The sequence below is a fragment of the Macaca nemestrina genome, chromosome 12 (assembly GCF_043159975.1).
Source record: "Macaca nemestrina isolate mMacNem1 chromosome 12, mMacNem.hap1, whole genome shotgun sequence".
NCBI lineage: Eukaryota > Metazoa > Chordata > Mammalia > Primates > Cercopithecidae > Macaca > Macaca nemestrina.
Genome location: NC_092136.1, coordinates 86,453,962 through 86,471,634, shown reverse-complemented (window position 1 = coordinate 86,471,634; position 17,673 = coordinate 86,453,962). Strand labels below are relative to the sequence as shown.

Genomic DNA, 17,673 nt, shown 5'->3' with positions numbered 1-17,673 from the left:
CATATAGCCTTTTATATTCAGTTTGCTCAACTATAAATGGGACAATAAAAGCTGTCATGCCTATTTAACAGGGTGGTTTTGACAGGGTAAATGGAAAAATGTATGGGAGCATGTTTTAAAGCAATAAACAAACATAAGCTATATTTTTATAATGGTATAATTCACTGAATACAAAGCATTCAGGTTATTACTGCAGGAAATTTCAAAGACAGACATAGAAGACAAAATCTCAGACATGGAAGAGCTTATTTCAGAGAACAATAAATAAAAATACAGAAAACACATATATTAAATATCAAAAAGATGTAAAATAAGAAAATCCCTTTAAATTCACAGCCAAAAAAACAGGCCAACAACAAAAACTACTAGGATTAATTAAGGAAAGTAGAGATGGGGGAGAAACAACTAAGCATTTCTTTGGCCTTCTTTGCTAAGGAGTCCTAAGCTTCTACATATACTCTATCGCTATGTTTAGGAAAGACATTTTAAGACTTCAACAATGACTTATTTAGTCCAGATTTAGTGAAAGAATGCAGAACTAGAAAAGGAAACATCTAGGTTGAAGTACATAAGGCATCTATGGCAGGGCTAAGTCCCAGAACTTACTTTCATGTCAGCTCCAGGCAAGTATTCTGGGAAACTAATCACACATTATGAATATGACTGTGCAATGCTAGTAACCTAAATATTACTTCCTCCTTTATATAATGCCTGTAATTTTTAAATGTATGCAATTTTTATCCACCCTGAATTATTCATTTATTCATTACACACACAGAGACACATACACACATTCCTTAAAAAAGCAGTCAAAAACAGAGTTCTATGTTTATCAAAGAATCTTTTGAAATAAACATTTCTTTAAATTACTCATCTCTTACCTAGAGGAATGATCCATTATCACTGTGTAGAAATGCTAGGTTTAATAGCTTCTTTTTCCTCTTGGGTCACATTGACTTAGCCTTCGTAATAATCACCAAAAAATGATCTATGAATTATTCCATTTGACAGATGAGAAAATTTAGATTTGCAGTTATCGTCACAAAGCTATTAAATGGTAAAGTAGGATTCAATTTTTTTTAAAATTCAGAGACAGGTTCCCACTCTGTGCCCAGGCTAGAATGCAAGCATGGCTCACTATAACCTCAAACTCTCGGGCTCAAGCAATCGTCCTGCTTCAGCCTGCCAAGTAGCTAGGTCTACAAATGCGAGCCGTCACTCCCGGCCTTCAAATTTAAATCCATCTAACTCTAGAGCCGGTGTTCTTAACCACTTTACTGTGTTTTTTTGTAATTTGAGTTGGAAAACTATCTATATCCTTTTGCATAAGTGGTATACAGCCCAAAAACAATACCACTGAGAACTGCCCTCTCCTTGAGGAATTTCAACACTGCCACAACCAGCTATACCTCTACAGTGGATACACTGTCACTGAGGTCATATATGATGGCTTTAGAGATGGACACTTAAACCAAGTTCTCTCAACCAAAAATCTGGAGTGACACAAAAAAGCCAGGCAGCAGAGAAGGAAGAACCCAGAGGAAGTCATTCTGTTATCCATTCCAGTAAGAGGAAGATAACTTCTTTGCCAGTCAATAAAACTTATTCATACATGGTTTACTTCTCTATCTAATTAACACATAAAGAAAAATTTAAAATCCACCAATACACTGACATACAGTATAACAATAGTGGCAAAAAAAAAAAAAATGAGTTGGTACTTTTAAATTATTTCAAAAGTATGTTAGCCAAAGCTGATTTATGTTAACATACTGGAGGAACATGTAAAACTCCAGGATGATTGAGCGGTTTTTTATGCTGCAAACATAATTTTTTAACAGCTTTATTGATATATAGTAGTCCCCCTTTATCCACGGTTTTGCTTTCCATGGTTTTAGTTACCAACAATAAATTGGGGTTCAAAAATACTTAATACAAGATTCCAGAAATAAACAACTCATAAGTTTTAAATGCTATGTCGCAAGGCCTACATCATCAACCTCATTTCATCTCATCATGCTGGCAATTTAGTATCCCACAACACGACAAGAAGAGGAAAGTGAGCACAGTACACCAAGGAATTTTCAGAGAGACAGAGATGCCACATTCACGTAACTTTTATTACAGTGTATTATTATAATTGTTCTATTTTATTGTAGCTATTGTTGTTAATCTCTTACTGTGCCAAATTTATAAATTAAACTTTATTAGGATATGTACATACAGGAAAAACATCATGTATCTAGGTTTCAGCACTCCCCATGGTTTCAGGCATCTACTGGAGGTCTTAGAATACATATTTAGCAGCAGATAAAGGGGAACAACTTTACAATAAACACCAAAAATTTAAAGAGTACATTTTGAAAAGTTTTTAAATATGTACACACTCTAAAATGATCATCACGATCAAAATAATTAACACATCTATTACATCCAAAGTTTCCTTGTGTTCCTTTGTACTATCTCTCACTCAATCCCTTCACTCCCTGCTCTCCCACCACATATCTGCTTTCTGTTACTATAGATTACATGATCGTTTTTGTCTTAGCTTCTTTCACTCATAATGATTTTGAGATTCATCTATATAGTTCAATGTGTCAAAGCTCTTTCCCTTTTATACATGAGAAGTATACCACTGTTTGGACACAGCACAATATGCTTATCAAATCATCTATTAATGAACTTTTGATTGCTTCTGGTTTTTGGCAAACAACCAAAGGCTCTAAGAATATTCGTATACAAGTCTTTACATAGAAATCAGAATTCATATGCCGAAGACAAACAAAAATGGAAGCACAACAAACCAAAATGTATAGGATGCAGCAAAAGTAGTTCCAAAGGGGAAATTAATAGCACTAAATGCCTACATCAGAAAAGAAGATTTCAAGTAACACATCTAATGCTACACCTTAAGAAACTAGAAAAAGACAAACTAAGCCAAAAGTAAATAAATAAAGGAAATAACAAAGATCAAAGCAGAAATAAATAAAATAGAGACTAGGAAAACACTATTTTAAAAAATCAACAAAATTGAGAGTTGTTTTTTTTTTTAAATAAAATTGACAAACCCTTAGCTAGTTTAAGAGAGAAGAAAAATAAAATGAAAAATGAAAGAGGAGACATTGGATTAAAGACTTAAATGTTAGACCTAAAACCATAAAAACCCTAGAAGAAAATCTAGTCAATACCATTCAGGATAGGGGCATGGGCAAGGACTCCATGACTAAAACACCAAAAGCAATGGTAACAAAAGTCAAAATAGACAAATGGGATCTAATTTAACTAAAGAGCTTTGGCACAGCAAAAGAAACTACTATCAGAGTGAACAGGCAACCTACAGAATGGGAGAACATTTTTGCAATCTACCCATCAGACAAAGGGCTAACATCCAAAATCTACAAAGAACTTAAACAAATTTACAAGAAAAAAAAATCAATCAACCCCATCAAAAAGTGGGCAAAGGATATGAACAGACACTTCTCAAAAGAAGACATTTATGCAGTCAACAGACACATGAAAAAATGCTCATCACCACTGGCCATCAGAGAAATGCAAATCAAAACCACAATGAGATACCATCTCACACCAGTTAGAATGGCTACCATTAAAAAGTCAGGAAACAACAGGTGCTGGAGAGGATGTGGAGAAATTGGAACACTTTTACACTGTTGGTGGTACTGTAAACTAGTTCAACCATTGTGGAAGACAGTGTGGCGATTCCTCAAGGATCTAGAACTAGAAATACCATTTGACCTAGCCATCCCATTACTGGATATATACCCAAAGGATTATAAATCATGCTACTATAAAGACACATGCACACATATGTTTATTGTGGCACTATTCACAATAGCAAAGACTTGGAACCAACCCAAATGTCCATCAATGATAGACTGGATTAAGAAAATGTGGCACATATACACCATGGAATACTATGCAGCTATAAAAAAGATGAGTTCATGTCCTTTGTAGGGACATGGATGAAGCTGGAAACCATCGTTCTGAGCAAACTATTGCAAGGACAGAAAAACCAAACACCGCGTGTTCTCACTCATAGGTGAGAATTGAACAATGAGAACACTTGGACACAGGGTGGAGAACATCACACACCAGGGCCTGTCGTGGGGTAGAGGGAGGGGGGAGGGATACCATTAGGAGAAATACCTAATGTAAATGACGAGTTAAGGGTGCAGCATACCAACATGGCACATGTATACATATGTAACAAACCTGCACATTGTGCACATGTACCCTAGAACTTAAAGTATAATAATAAAAAAGAAACAACTGTGAACAATTATATGCCAACAAATTATATAACCTAAAAGAAATGGATAAATTATTAGACACATACAACCTACCAAGACTGAATCATGAAGAATTAAAAAATATCTAAATAGACCAATGATATAGTCTGTATATTTGTCCCCACTGAAATACCATGTTGAGTTGCAATCCTCAGTGCTACAAGTGGGGCCCAGTGGGAAGTGTTTGTATCATGGGGGTGGATCCCTCATGCCTTGGTGCTATCTTCGTGATAGTGAGTTCTCGTGAGACATGGTTATTTAAAAGTGTGTGGCACCCCTCAATCCCTGCCTTTGCTCTTGCTTTCACCATGTGACATGCTGGCTCCCACTTCACACCTTCTGCCATGATTGTAAGCTTCCTGAGGACTTCCCAGAAGCTGATGCCAGGACTATGCCTCCCATACAGCCTGCAGAACCGTGAGCCTGCAGAACCATTAGCCAATTAAACCTCTTTTATTTATAAATTATCCAGCCTCTGATACTGATATCTCTTTATCGCAATGCAAGAATGGCCTTACACAACCAAAATGAGTAAGCAGATAGAATAAATAATAAAAAGTTTCCCATCAAAGAAAATCCAAGGACCTGGTGAATTCTAATAAACACTTAAAGAAAAACTAATACCAATCCTTCTCAAACTCTTCAAAAAAAACTGAAACAGAAGGAATACACCCAAACTCATTTTACAAAGCCAGTATTACCCTGATACCAAAGCCAAACAAGGGCACTTCAAGAAAAGAAAATTCCAGGCCAATATCCCTGATGAACATAGATGCAAAAATCCTTAACAAAATACTAGCAAACTGAATCCAATTAATACATTAAAATAATCTTTCACTTGAAATACTGTCGGTTAGCCAGGTGCAGTGGCTCACACCTGTAATCCCAACACTTTGAGAGGCTAAGGCGGATGGATCACCTGAGGTCAGGAGGTCAAGACCAGCCTGGCCAACATGGTGAAACCCCATCACTACTAAAACTACAAAAAGTAGTTGGGCATGGTGACGGGCACCTATAATCCCAGCTACTCAGGAGGCTGAGGCAGGAGAATCACTTGAACCCAGGAGGTGGAGGTTGCAGTGAGCCAAGATCACCCCACTGCACTGGGCAACAGAGAGAGACTCCGTCTCAAAACAAAAAGAAATACTGTCAGTTGCAGCAACACAGATGGAACTGCAGATCATTACATTAAGTGAAAAAAGCCAGGCAAAAAAGATAAACATCACATATTCTCACTCATACATGAGAGCTAAAAAAGTTGATCTCATGGAGATAGACAGCAGGACGGTAAATACCAGAAGCTGTGTAGGAGAAGGGTAGATGAAGAGAGGTTGGTGAATGAGTACAAACATAAAGTGAGATACAAGAAATAAGTTCTGGTGTGCTATAACACAGTAGGGTGAGTGACTATAGTTAACAACATATTGTCTATTTCAAAATAGCTAAAAGACAAGATTTAAAATGTTCCTGACACTACAGAAATCATCTGCAAATAAAAAAGGAAAAATGTTCCCAACACAAAGAAATGATCAATGTTCAAAGGGATGGATATCCTACATTACATAGTCTATGCATGTATCAAAATGTTACATGCACTATATAAATATGTACAAGTAATATATGTCAATTTAAGTGTTTTTACCTGTTTTTTAAAAATCTTTCACCATGATCAAGTGGCATTTAACCCTGGGAGGCAAAGATGGTTCAATAGGAAATCAATAAATGTGATAGGCCAGCAGTCCCCAACATTTTTGGAACCAGAAAGTGGTTTCCTGGAAGACAATTTTCCATGGATGCAAGGGCGGGGGTGGAGGGGCGTGGGAGTTGGTTTCAGGATGAAACTGTTCCACCTCAGATCATCACAAGAAGCATGCAACCTAGATCCCTCACATGTGCAGTTCGCAATCGGGTTTGGGTTCCTATGAGAATCTAATGCCACTGCTGATCTGACAAGAGACAGAGCTCAGGCAATAATGGTCGCTCACTGCGTATCATATCCTGCTTTGCAGGCTGGTTCCTGATGGGGTTCGTGGCCCAGGGGCTGGGGACCCCTGTGATATGCCACATTAGCAGGATGAAGGATAAAATCCTTATGATCATCTCAAGAGATGCAGAAAGAGTGCTGACAAAATTCAACATCCTTTCACAATAAAAACTCTCAACAAATTAGGTATAGAGGAATGTACCTCAACACAATGAAGGCCATATGTGACAAGCCCACGGCTAACATCATACTCAACAGTGAAAAGTTGAAAGCGTTTTCTCTAAGATGAGGAAAAAGTCAAGGATGCCCACTCTCACCATCTCTTTTCAACATAGTACTGGAAGCCCTAACCAGAGCAATTAGGCAAGAGAAACAAATAAAAGTAATCCTAGTAGGAAAGAAAGAAGTAAAACAATCTCTGTTTGTAGACTATATGATCTTATACATTAAAAACCCTAAAGATTCCACCAAAAAACTGTTGGAACTGATAAATAAATTCAGTATACTTGCAGGACACACGGTCAACATACAAAAATCAGTAATATTTTTATACACTAACAATCAACTATTCAAAAATAAATTAAGAAAAAAATCCCATTTACAACAGCAACAACAAAAAATAAAATCCTTAACCAAGAAGGTAAAAGATCCATATACTAAAAACACTATAAAACACTGATAAACAAAACTGCGGGAAAACACCCATGTTCATGAATTGGGAAATTTAATATTGTTAAAATGTTCATACTGCCCAAAGCAATCTATAGATTCAATGCAATCCTTACTGAAATTCCAATGTAATTTTTCACAGAAATAGAAAAAGCAATCTTTAAGTTCAAATGGAACCACAAAAGACCCCAAACAGCCAAAGAATCCTGAGGAAAATGAACAAAGCTAGAAGCCATCACACTCCCTGATTTTAAAATATATTTTAAATCTATTTTAATCAAAACAGCATTGTACTGGCATAAAAACAGGCACACAGACCAATGGAACAGAATAAATAACCCAGAAATAAATAAACCCACAGTTATGACAACTGATTTTTGACAAAGGTGCTAACAACACAAAACAGGAAAAAAACCAAGTCTCAATAAACGGTGTCAGGAAAACCGGATATCTACTTGCAAAAGAATGAAACTGGGCTCTTTTCTCATATGGTATGCAAAAATTAATTCAAAATGGGTTAAAGACTATAAAATGACTAAAAGAAAATATAGGGCAAAAGCTTCATGGCACTGGTCTAGGTAATTTGTTTTTTTGGATATGAACCCAAAAGCACAGGCAATAAAAGCAGAAATAGACAAATGGGATTACATCAAACTAAAAAGCTTCTGTACAGCAAAGGAAACAATTAACAGGGTAAAGAGACAACCTACAGATTGGAAGTCTGGGCAACATGGTGAAACCCCATCTCTACAAAAACTACAAAAACTAGCCAGGCATAGTGACATGCACCTGCAGTCCCAGCTACTCAAGAAGTTATGGGAGGATTGCTTGACCCTGGGAGGTGAAGGTTACAGTGAGCCAAGGTCGCACCACTGCACTCCAGCCTGAGTGACAGAGCGAGACTCTGTCTCAAAAAAGAAAAGGAGACAACCCACAGATTCCACAGATTAGGAGAAAATCTTTGCAAATTATACATCTGATAAAGGGTTAATATCCAAAATATATAAGGGATTTAACACAATTACAAGGAAACAACCCAATTAAAAAATGGGCAAAGGCCCTGAACAGACATTTCTCAAAAAAAAAAAAACAAAACCTGTTTTTTTTGTATCTGTATTTGGGAGGCCAAGGCGAGTGGATCACCTGAGGTCAGGAGTTCGAGATTCATATATATATACACATATATATACACACACATCACATTGTGCCCCATAGATATATACAAGTATGATTTGTCAATTAAAAATAACTTAAAAAGAAATAAAAATGTATTTCTCTAAAGCAAATGTCTATGAGTAGATTTGTTGGCTCATATGGAAAAGTGTATGTTTATCCTTTTAATAAACTGTCAAATCAGCTTCCAAAGGGGTTAAACAATTTTACATTCCCACATGCAGGAATCTGATAGTTCCAGTTCCTATACATTCATACCAACATTTGCTCTTGTTAGACTTTTCCCATATCTTGCCATATGCATCTCTTCCATCTGGCTGTTCATCCAAAACCTTTCTAATATCCTCTATAATAAACTAGTAAATGTAAGCAAAGTGTTTCCCTGAGTTCTGTGATCTGCTTTGGTAAATTAGCTGAACTTGAAGAGGGGGTAGTGGGAACCCCAATTTATAGCTGATCAGTCAGAAGTACAGATAACAAGTATTACTTTTTATTGGCATCTGAGGTGGAGGCAGTCTTATGAAACTGAGCCTTCAACCTGTGGAATCTGATGCTATCTCCATCCAGGTAGACAGTGTCAGAATTCAATTGAATTAGAAGACACTAAGCTGGTGTCTGCTAGAGAACGTGCTTCCAGAGAACTGCTTGATCTGTGGGGATCATTCTCTGTTGAGTGAAAGAACAAGAGAAAGCACTTTTTTCTTTTTTCTTTTTTTTCTGAGATGGAGTTTTGCTCTTGTTGCCCAGGCTGGAGTGCAGTGGCATGATCTCAGCTTAATGTAACCTCCGCCTCCCAGGTTCAAGCTATTCTCCTGCCTCAGTCTACCGAGTAGCTGGGATTACAGGCATGCATCACCACACCCAGTTAATTTTGTATTTTTAGTAGAGACGGGGTTTATCCATGTTGGTCAGGCTGGTCTCAAACTCCCAACCTCAGGTGATCTTCCCTCCTCAGCCTCCCAAAATGCTGGGATTACAGGTGTGAGCCACTGTGCCCAGACTGAATCACCATTTTCAAACCTATGTTTGAAAAATCAAATATAGATGTTTTAATAAAATATACTGCATGTTTAACATGAAAAACCAAATGCTAAAGACAAATTGCTAACATACATTAGATGTATGTTTACAATTTTAAAACATATATACTGTTGAAATGCTTGGTGACATAAATAAAATAACAGAGAAGTTTTCAAAAGGAGTCACACAGAAGGATTTTTCAATGTCTTACATTTTTTTTCTTAAAATAAAATGTAAGTGAACTAATTACATTTGACATCACATTTTAAATAAATGTTAGCAGCATATAATCAATTTTGAAAGACTGGAAAACTTAGTCGTCACAACTGATATAATAATGGAAAATCATGCAAATGCAAATTTTGCTTACGTGTTCTCTCTTAAATCATACTGTGGCAAAGTTGAAATCTAACAGTAAGTGTTCTCTTATGGGTAATCAGTTCTGGCACATCAGCCCCAGGAAAATTTTTCCATAATTTTATAGACATATTTTGGACAGAGAAAATATTTAACTCTTTATACTTATTTCTATATACATTTCATTCATTTTGACCTTTAATAACTAATTCACTATCAACATTTAAAATCTAGAAAACTACTATTTTTTAAATTGGTTACTTTTCACTCTAATACATGCTAACTAACATATAACAAGAAAGCAACATTTTCAGATGGGTATTAATACAATTGCCTTCAATTTGTATGTTTTTAAGTGCTAGTTAATCATTAAGGCTATAAACTAATGGTCTAATGATTGCAACTTATCAAAACGTACTTGTATCTGATGGCTCTTTTTCTTAAAGTTCTTTTTTTTTTTTTTTTTTTTTTGAGACAGAGTATTGCTCTGTTGCAAAGGCTGGAGTGCAGTGGCATGATCTTGGCTTATTGCAACCTCCACCTCCTGGATTCAATCGATTCTCCTGCCTCAGCCTCCCTAGTAGCTAGGATTACAGGCACATGCCACCATGCCTGGCTAATTTTTGTATTTTTTAGTAGAGACGGGGTTTCACCATGTTGGCCAGGCTGGTCTTGAACTCCTGACCTCAGGTGATTCACTCGCCTTGGCCTCCCAAATACAGATGACTTTTACTCTCCTCTTTATTTTCCAAATCAGAGACACATACCAAAAAACAGTAAATATTTTCTTTAAATAAAACCTCCCAACATTTAGAAATTTTATTGTTGGATGTTATAAGCCAACAATTTCAACTTAGTCTTGTAAGCAATATAATCAAGTCATAAGAAAAGTTATTTCTTTAGATTGAATTCAGTTCTCCCTGAATCCTTAAATCCCTACCTGTTCTGAAACAAGCACCCTCTTCATGTAGTAAAAGTTATACAGTAATAAATAAATGGCTCTGTTTAGATAAAAAGGAAGATGAAGCACATCAGGTTATTATTAGTATCCAGAAAAAATTATGATTATGTTCAAATTCACTTTCCCTTAGACATAGTCAATATCTATGTGTCAAGTCTTTGATCTCATTAAAGCTTTGAATTACTGAGCATTTATAACTGGCTAAAAACACCAATTCACATTTTGTACTTTCCCAGAAATTTTTCTAATACTAAAATTTACAGACAAATGTAACCCCCAAAAAGGTTTTCCATTTTAAAGAACTAGAGATTCAAAGCTTTCTTCTAGGTTGGGAACCCTAACAAAATGGTACAGCCACCACTCAGGAACACATTTGATAGTTTCTTTAAAAACTAAACGTGGGGCTCACGCCTGTAATCCCAGCACTTTGGGAGGCCGAGGAGGGCAGATAACGAAGTCAGGAGTTCGAGACCAGCTTGACCAACATGGTGAAACCCCGTCTCCACTAAATACAAAAATTAGCCAGGCATGGTGGCATGCACCTGTAATCACAGCTACTCAGGAGGCTGAGGCAGGAGAATCAATTGAACCCAGGAGGCAGAGGTTGCAGTGAGCCAAGATCATACCACTGCACTCCAGCCTGGGCAACAGAGTAAAAATCTGTCTTAAAAAAAAAGAAAATACTAAACATGTAACCACAATATAAACCCAGCAACTGCACTAAGGGGCATTTATCCCAGAACAATAAAAACATAAAAATCTGTACATGAATATTTACAGCAGATTTATTCATAATAACTAAAAACCATGAACAGGGGTTAAGGAGGGGCAACAACAAGAGAGAAGTGGGTGTTGCTATGATGGAAATATTCTGTATCTTGACTGTATCAATTAAATATTCTGGTTTTGATATTATATTATAGTTTTGCAATATGCTACTATTGGGGGAAACTGGGTAAAGAGAACATGGGATCCCTATATTACTTTTTATAATTGCATATGAATCTATAATTATTTCAAAATAAAAGTTTTAATTTTTTTTAAATACAGTATTTTAAGTGTGCTCTCTAACATCAATAATATCAAAGTTAAAGATCTTTTTCCCAGGAATTTACAATCTAAAGCAGGCAACACACAAAAGTTTTAGAAAATTTACTTATAATTTAAAAATAAGTGTATGAATATGCACAGTATTTGGGTATTGAAGTATATACCATGTGCTACTATAGAAAAGCATATGAGTGTCTAAAAAAATACATTAAAACTCAAATCTATTCTAGCATGCAGGCATAATATTTTAAACTTTTTTAAAAACATAAGAAAAGCAGCACAATAACAAAGCCACTAAGAAAATTTAAGATACTTTGTTATACAATAAAAATAATCTATAATCTATAACTAAGATTAATCAATTGTTTTAAATTCTTTTCAGGTTGTAGTATTTATTATCACTTAATAATTTAAGTTTATCATTTTAAAGTAGATGATTTCCTGCAGTTATCTATTTTTCTGGATTCTGATTACAACACCATGAGCTGGCAAGACATAAGTGTTCACACTCAGTTCAAAGTAAGTCACATACTTCATCTATGTTCCACGACCACCGACTTTTAATCTTTGTATATTTTAATCTGAAATACAACATTAATGCAGTCAAATAAAGCAAGGTTTTACTTATAAAGTAAATAATATTACAGCAAAATCACCATTACTTTTGCGCCAACCTAAAATATTTAAAACAAGCTTTTAAATAAACATCTAGGTATAATTTGGTATGTCTCCTATAAATCCTTCTCTTTAACCCATTTATGCCTAGTGTTCCATTATTAGAACGCTAAGCTTCTAATAATGCTCCAGTTGCTCCTACTAGAAAGTAGGAGTTATTTTTTTCCTACTGCTCAAGTAGGTCTGATTTTTCACAAAAACAAATTTGCAACCTCCAGCATAGATGGGTTAATAAACACATTCATCTATGATTCATTTAACAAATTATGGCACAAAGTACATTTTAGGCACTGTTCTAGGCATGACACAGCAGGTATAAAACACACAAAAACTCTACATTCATGAAGTTTAAATTCAAAGGTGGAAAGACAATAAAATAATAAGCAAAAAAGATATATGTTAGATGTTGATCAAGTCCATGAAAAAAAAAAAAAAGATAAAGAGGTTTGGGACTGCAGGGTTATAAGTGACATGAAGAGTGACTGTTACTTCATGTGAGATAGGTATGGAAGGCCTCACAGCAGTGACACTTCAGCAGTCTCAGTGAAATGAAACAGCAAGCCATGCAGATATCTGGCGGTAAGAACTCAAAACAGAGCGAACAGCAAATATCAAAGTCCTGAAGAGAAAGCATGCTTGTCATGCTCACTGAACACCAGAGAGGGCAGTGTGGCTGAAGTGGAGAATGAGGAAGGAGACAGTGGTGGTAGGAGGAAGCCAGAGAAACATAAAGACCCCTCATAACCACAGGCTTCTTCCAAGCCTCGAAAAGAGCCCTACAAAATCTGTTCACATAGTCACATTTTGGTAACATTTGCCAAAGTAAGGTATTTTAACCATAGATAGTTAAGATCCCTATCATTTTACATTCTGATTTCTCTGTCAAACTTCACCTTGTGGTGAGCAGCACTAGGTTTTGGGATCCAGCTTACTAGTAGAGTTGAGTTTAGCAAGATATATTGAGCTTGGATTGCATGATATATTCATTAATTTACTTTCCAGTTGCTTTTAGGTATAGAACATTGATTCCTAGTGGCTCATTAAAGAGTGGCAGCCAGGCACGGTGGTTCACGCCTGTAATCCCAGCACTTTGGGAGGCCAAGGCTGGCAGATCACTTGAGGCCAGGAGTTCGAGACCAGCCTGGCCAACATGGTGAAACCCTAACTCTACTGGAAATACAAAAATTAGCCAGGCATGGCAGTGTGCGCCTGTAATCCCAGCTATTCTGGGTGCTGAGGCAGGAGAATTGCTTGAACCCAGGAGGCAGAGGTTGCAGTGAGCCAAGATCATGCCACTGCACTCCAGCCTGGGTGACAGAGCCAGATCCTGTCTCGAAAAAAGAAAAAAAAAAAAAAAAAGAGTGGCTTCCAGGAATACTCTGTTGTCTACTGTGCCAACTTACCCCGTCATGACACAAAGGTGAAGAACCAGAGGCCATAATGATATATAGACACGTCCTAGGGTGCCAAGCCCTGAAAATATGTGGGTAATGAAAAAGAAATAAATTTGAAATGCACAAAGCTAAAAGGTAGATTGTTAAAAGTTCTACCAATCATCAGATATGCAACGTAGTAAGCAGAAGATCTGATTCTTATCAAAGTCTAGTCAAAATCCAAGTTATCTCCTGTCAAGTAAATGAAGTGAATACAATTATAATTATTATAAATGCAACATAACTTTGTAGGTTTTTTTCCCAATGGGAAACTGTACTACAGAAAATTTTTCAGAATGCCTATGTTTGAGAAGCACTACCTATATCAGTATTCAAAAAAAGGTGATAAATCTGTGTATTAAGTAACATGGTTTTAACTATTCCAAATATGAATAATTATTAAAACATATGTGATCAATAATGCAAGAAGAAAGACTGAAATATCTTTTTTTATTTTCTCTGTATAAAATGATATTATAGGCTGCTGGGGAAGGCAGGAAAGCAGCACCCCCCCAGCAGGGGCTCCATGACTGGGTTCCCAGGACTGTTGAAGGAAGGTATGGCTGGGTGGGAGGGTGGGTAGCTCACGCCCTCCAAGACTGCCTTTCTGAACTCTCTGACACCTAAGAAAGGGTGAACAAGTCCCATTTTCAAGAGAAGATGGCTTTTAACAGTTTTGAAGGATCTAAAACTATGTACCTGCAGACATAAATAAGGATGAAGAATTTGTAGAAGAGTTTAACGGATTAAAAACTTTGGCTAGTTTTCCAAGCAGTAGTCCTGTTTCAGCATCAACACTGGCACAGGTAGGTTTTCTTTATAGTGGCGAAGGAGATACCATGTGGTGCTTTCGTTGTCATGCAGCAGTAGATAGAAGGCAGTATGGAGACTCAGTAGTTGGAAGACACAAGAAACTGTCCCAAACTGCAGATTACCAATGGCATTTATTTTTAAAATAGTGCCACACAACCTGCAAATCCTAGTATCCAAAATGGTCAGTACAAAGTTGAAAACTGGGAAACAGTAATCAATTTGCCTTAGGCAGGCCATCTGAGATTCACGCAGATTATCTTCTGATAACTGGACAGGCTTCAGATGTATCAGATACCATATACCCAAGAAACACACCATGTATAGTGAGGAAGCTCGATTATAGTCATTTCAGAACCAGCCAAACTATGCCCACTTAACCCCATGAGAGTTAGTGCTGAACTCTACTACACAAGTATTGATGACCAAGTGCAGTGCTTTTATTGTAGAAAACTGAAAAATTGGGAAGCTTATAGTGCTGGCTGGTGGCAGAAGAACATAGGCAACACTTTCTTAATTGCTTCTTTGTTTTGGGCCAGAATGTTAACATTTGAAGTGAATCTGATGTTGTGAGTTCTGATAGGAATTTCCCCAATTCAACAAATCCTCTGAAGAAATCCATCCACAGCAGATTATGAAGCACGGATCATTACTTTGGGGATGTGGATGTACTCAGTTAACAAGCAGCAGTGTACAGGCCTGAATTTTATGCTTTAGGTAAAAGTGATAAAGTAAAATGCTTTTGCTGTGGAGGAAGGCTAACTGATGGAAACACATTGAACACCCCTGGGAACAACATGCTAAATGGTATCCAAGGTGTAAATATCTATTACAGGAGGAGAAACAAGAATATATAAGTAATATCCATTTAACCCATTCACTTGAGGAGTCACTGGTGAGAAGTGCTGAAAAAAATGTCATCACTGACTATAGATTATACTATCTTTCAAAATCCTATGGTACAAGAATTTTGGCCTTAGGCCTCTCCCTATACAAATGGGGTTCGGTTTTAAGGACATTAATAATGGAAGACAAAACTAAAACTTATCTGGGAGCAACTAAAAGTCACCTGAGGTTCTGGTTGCAGATTCATTGAGTGCTCAGAAAGACACAAAATGAATCAAGTCAGATTTCACTGCAAAAAGAGACGGGGTCTCATTATGTTACCCAGGTTGATCTTGGGCTACTGCCCTCAAGCAATCCTCCCACCTCAGCCTCTCAAGTAGCCAGGACTACAGGCTCATACCACCACACCCAGCCTATACTGTAATTACTAATGAGCCAGAGGAAAGACTAGGTGGAGGGAATTGAAGGAAGTATTATTGAAAGAAAAAAGGGGAGAAGAAGTAATGGAGCTCCAGATCCAGGGTCTGCCAGTAATAGCACAGAACTGATTCCAAGACCTCTAAATTACTAAGAAATTATACACAAAATGAGAAATATATCAAACACAGAATTGGGCCTAGGCTGTAAGAAGAAAATGAGAGACAAATAATAAGAACCTGTAGCATGAGGGTTTCAGAAAAGTATTATATAGGAACTGAAAAGGAAGTCTAGCCATATAACTTGGCTTTTGAGGAATAAAGTTTACTTTGATATTCAAATATTCCAAGTAGTCTCTAACCGAAGCTGGTGACACCAAACCAATCAAAGTTTCATGACCAATTAAAAACCCAGAGTCTGGGAAACTCCTTGTATAAAATCAGTATTGTCTTAGTAATTTTTTCAAAAGAAAATTATAATATAAAATCATATGAAGAAATGGAGTTTATAACCAATATATGATGGAAAAAAAGTTTTGTGGAGGTATGTTAGATAATTATTTAACATTTAATTAACATAAAATCTAGATTTTATGTTAAGTCTGGTGTTTATCATCTTTTTAAAAGTAAAATATCATCACTCAAACTGAATTTTTACTGGACAGGTTCAGCAAGAAAAACAAGTAAATTGGCCAGGTGCTGCGGCTCACACCTATAATAACAGCACTTTGGGAGGCTGAGGCAGGCAGATCACGAAGTCAAGAGTTCAAGACCAGCCTGAACAACACGGTGAAACCCCATCTCTACTAAAAATACAAAAAAAATTAGCCAGGCTTGATTGTGCACACCTGTAATCCCAGCTACTCAGGAAGCTGAGGCAGGAGAATCACTTGAACCCAGGACGCAGTGGTTGCAGTGACTTGATATCACACCACTGCACTCCAGCCCGGGTGAAAGAGCGAGACCCCATCTCAAAAAATAATAATAATAATTAATAAAAACAACAAGCAAATTGGCTGGGCACAGTGGCTCTTGCCTATAATCACAGTACTTTGGGAGGCCAAGGCAAAAGGATCACTTGAGCCCAAGAGTCTGAGACCAGCATAGGCAACATAGAGAGATCCCATCTATACAAAAATAAAATGTAAAAAAAAAAATAGCTGGACATTGTGGTATATGCCTGTGGTCCCAGCTACTTGGGAGGCTGAGGTGGGAGGATTGCTTGAGCCCAGGAGTTTGAGCCGTGATCACATCACTGTACTCCAGCCTGGGCAACAAAATGAGACCAAAAAAAATAAAATAAATAAAATAAATGGAAACAAGTAAATAGATAAGCTAACTTGAAAACAAACCTGAAAAGATAACCAGAATTCAGCATAAAGAGATGAAAAATTAGGAAAATGTTAAAGAGTGATTAAGAAAACATGAAGAGGCACATAAGAATGTTTAACATGCATCTCAAAGGAGTTCCAAAACAATAGAATATAGAGAATGGGAAGAAGCAAGATTCAGAGAGGGGATGGATAAGAATTTAATTCCAGAACTAACCATTAATTCTCGGACTACAAAAGCTGAGTTCTGATCAAACTAAATAAAAATAAATCCATATCATAGTAAACCCAATATGCCAAAAATAAATTCTTCAAAAGTAAATTTTAAAAAAAAAAATTGAGGAAAAAAAGAGAGATTACCTAAAAAGTAAAACCAGATTGACAACAGACTACGAAAAGTATCTATAGAGAACAAAGATAAAGGATTATCTTTAAATCATTGTCAATCTAGAATTCTACACCCAGCAAGATTGTTATTAAAACAAATATTTATCAAATCTCACTACATGACAGACTCTATTTAGAAGTTCAAGAGCTTACATTCTAGTAAGAATTTTTTCAAGGAGAATAATGCCAAAAAGAAATCCTGCTCTCCTGCTGTCCTGAAATTTCCATTTCGTTACAATTAAAAGAGCTCAGAA

The 17,673-nt window shown here is 36.5% G+C and overlaps 1 protein-coding gene and 1 pseudogene across 6 annotated transcripts in view; one reads left to right on the top strand and one right to left on the bottom strand.

Moving 5' to 3' along the window:
* Positions 1–17,673, bottom strand: part of LOC105468879 (transmembrane protein 135) — a 348,642-nt gene that overhangs the window by 204,006 nt on the left and 126,963 nt on the right. Inside the window, exon 6 of one of the 6 annotated variants that reach the window (XM_071075406.1) lies at positions 13,600–13,669. The exons of the other annotated variants lie outside the window; for them this stretch is intronic. Within the exon in view, the coding sequence (XP_070931507.1) occupies positions 13,600–13,669 (70 nt within the window). The remainder of the gene's footprint in view (positions 1–13,599; positions 13,670–17,673) is intronic. 6 annotated transcript variants of the gene reach the window in all.
* Positions 14,290–15,709, top strand: LOC139357642 (E3 ubiquitin-protein ligase XIAP pseudogene; annotated as a pseudogene).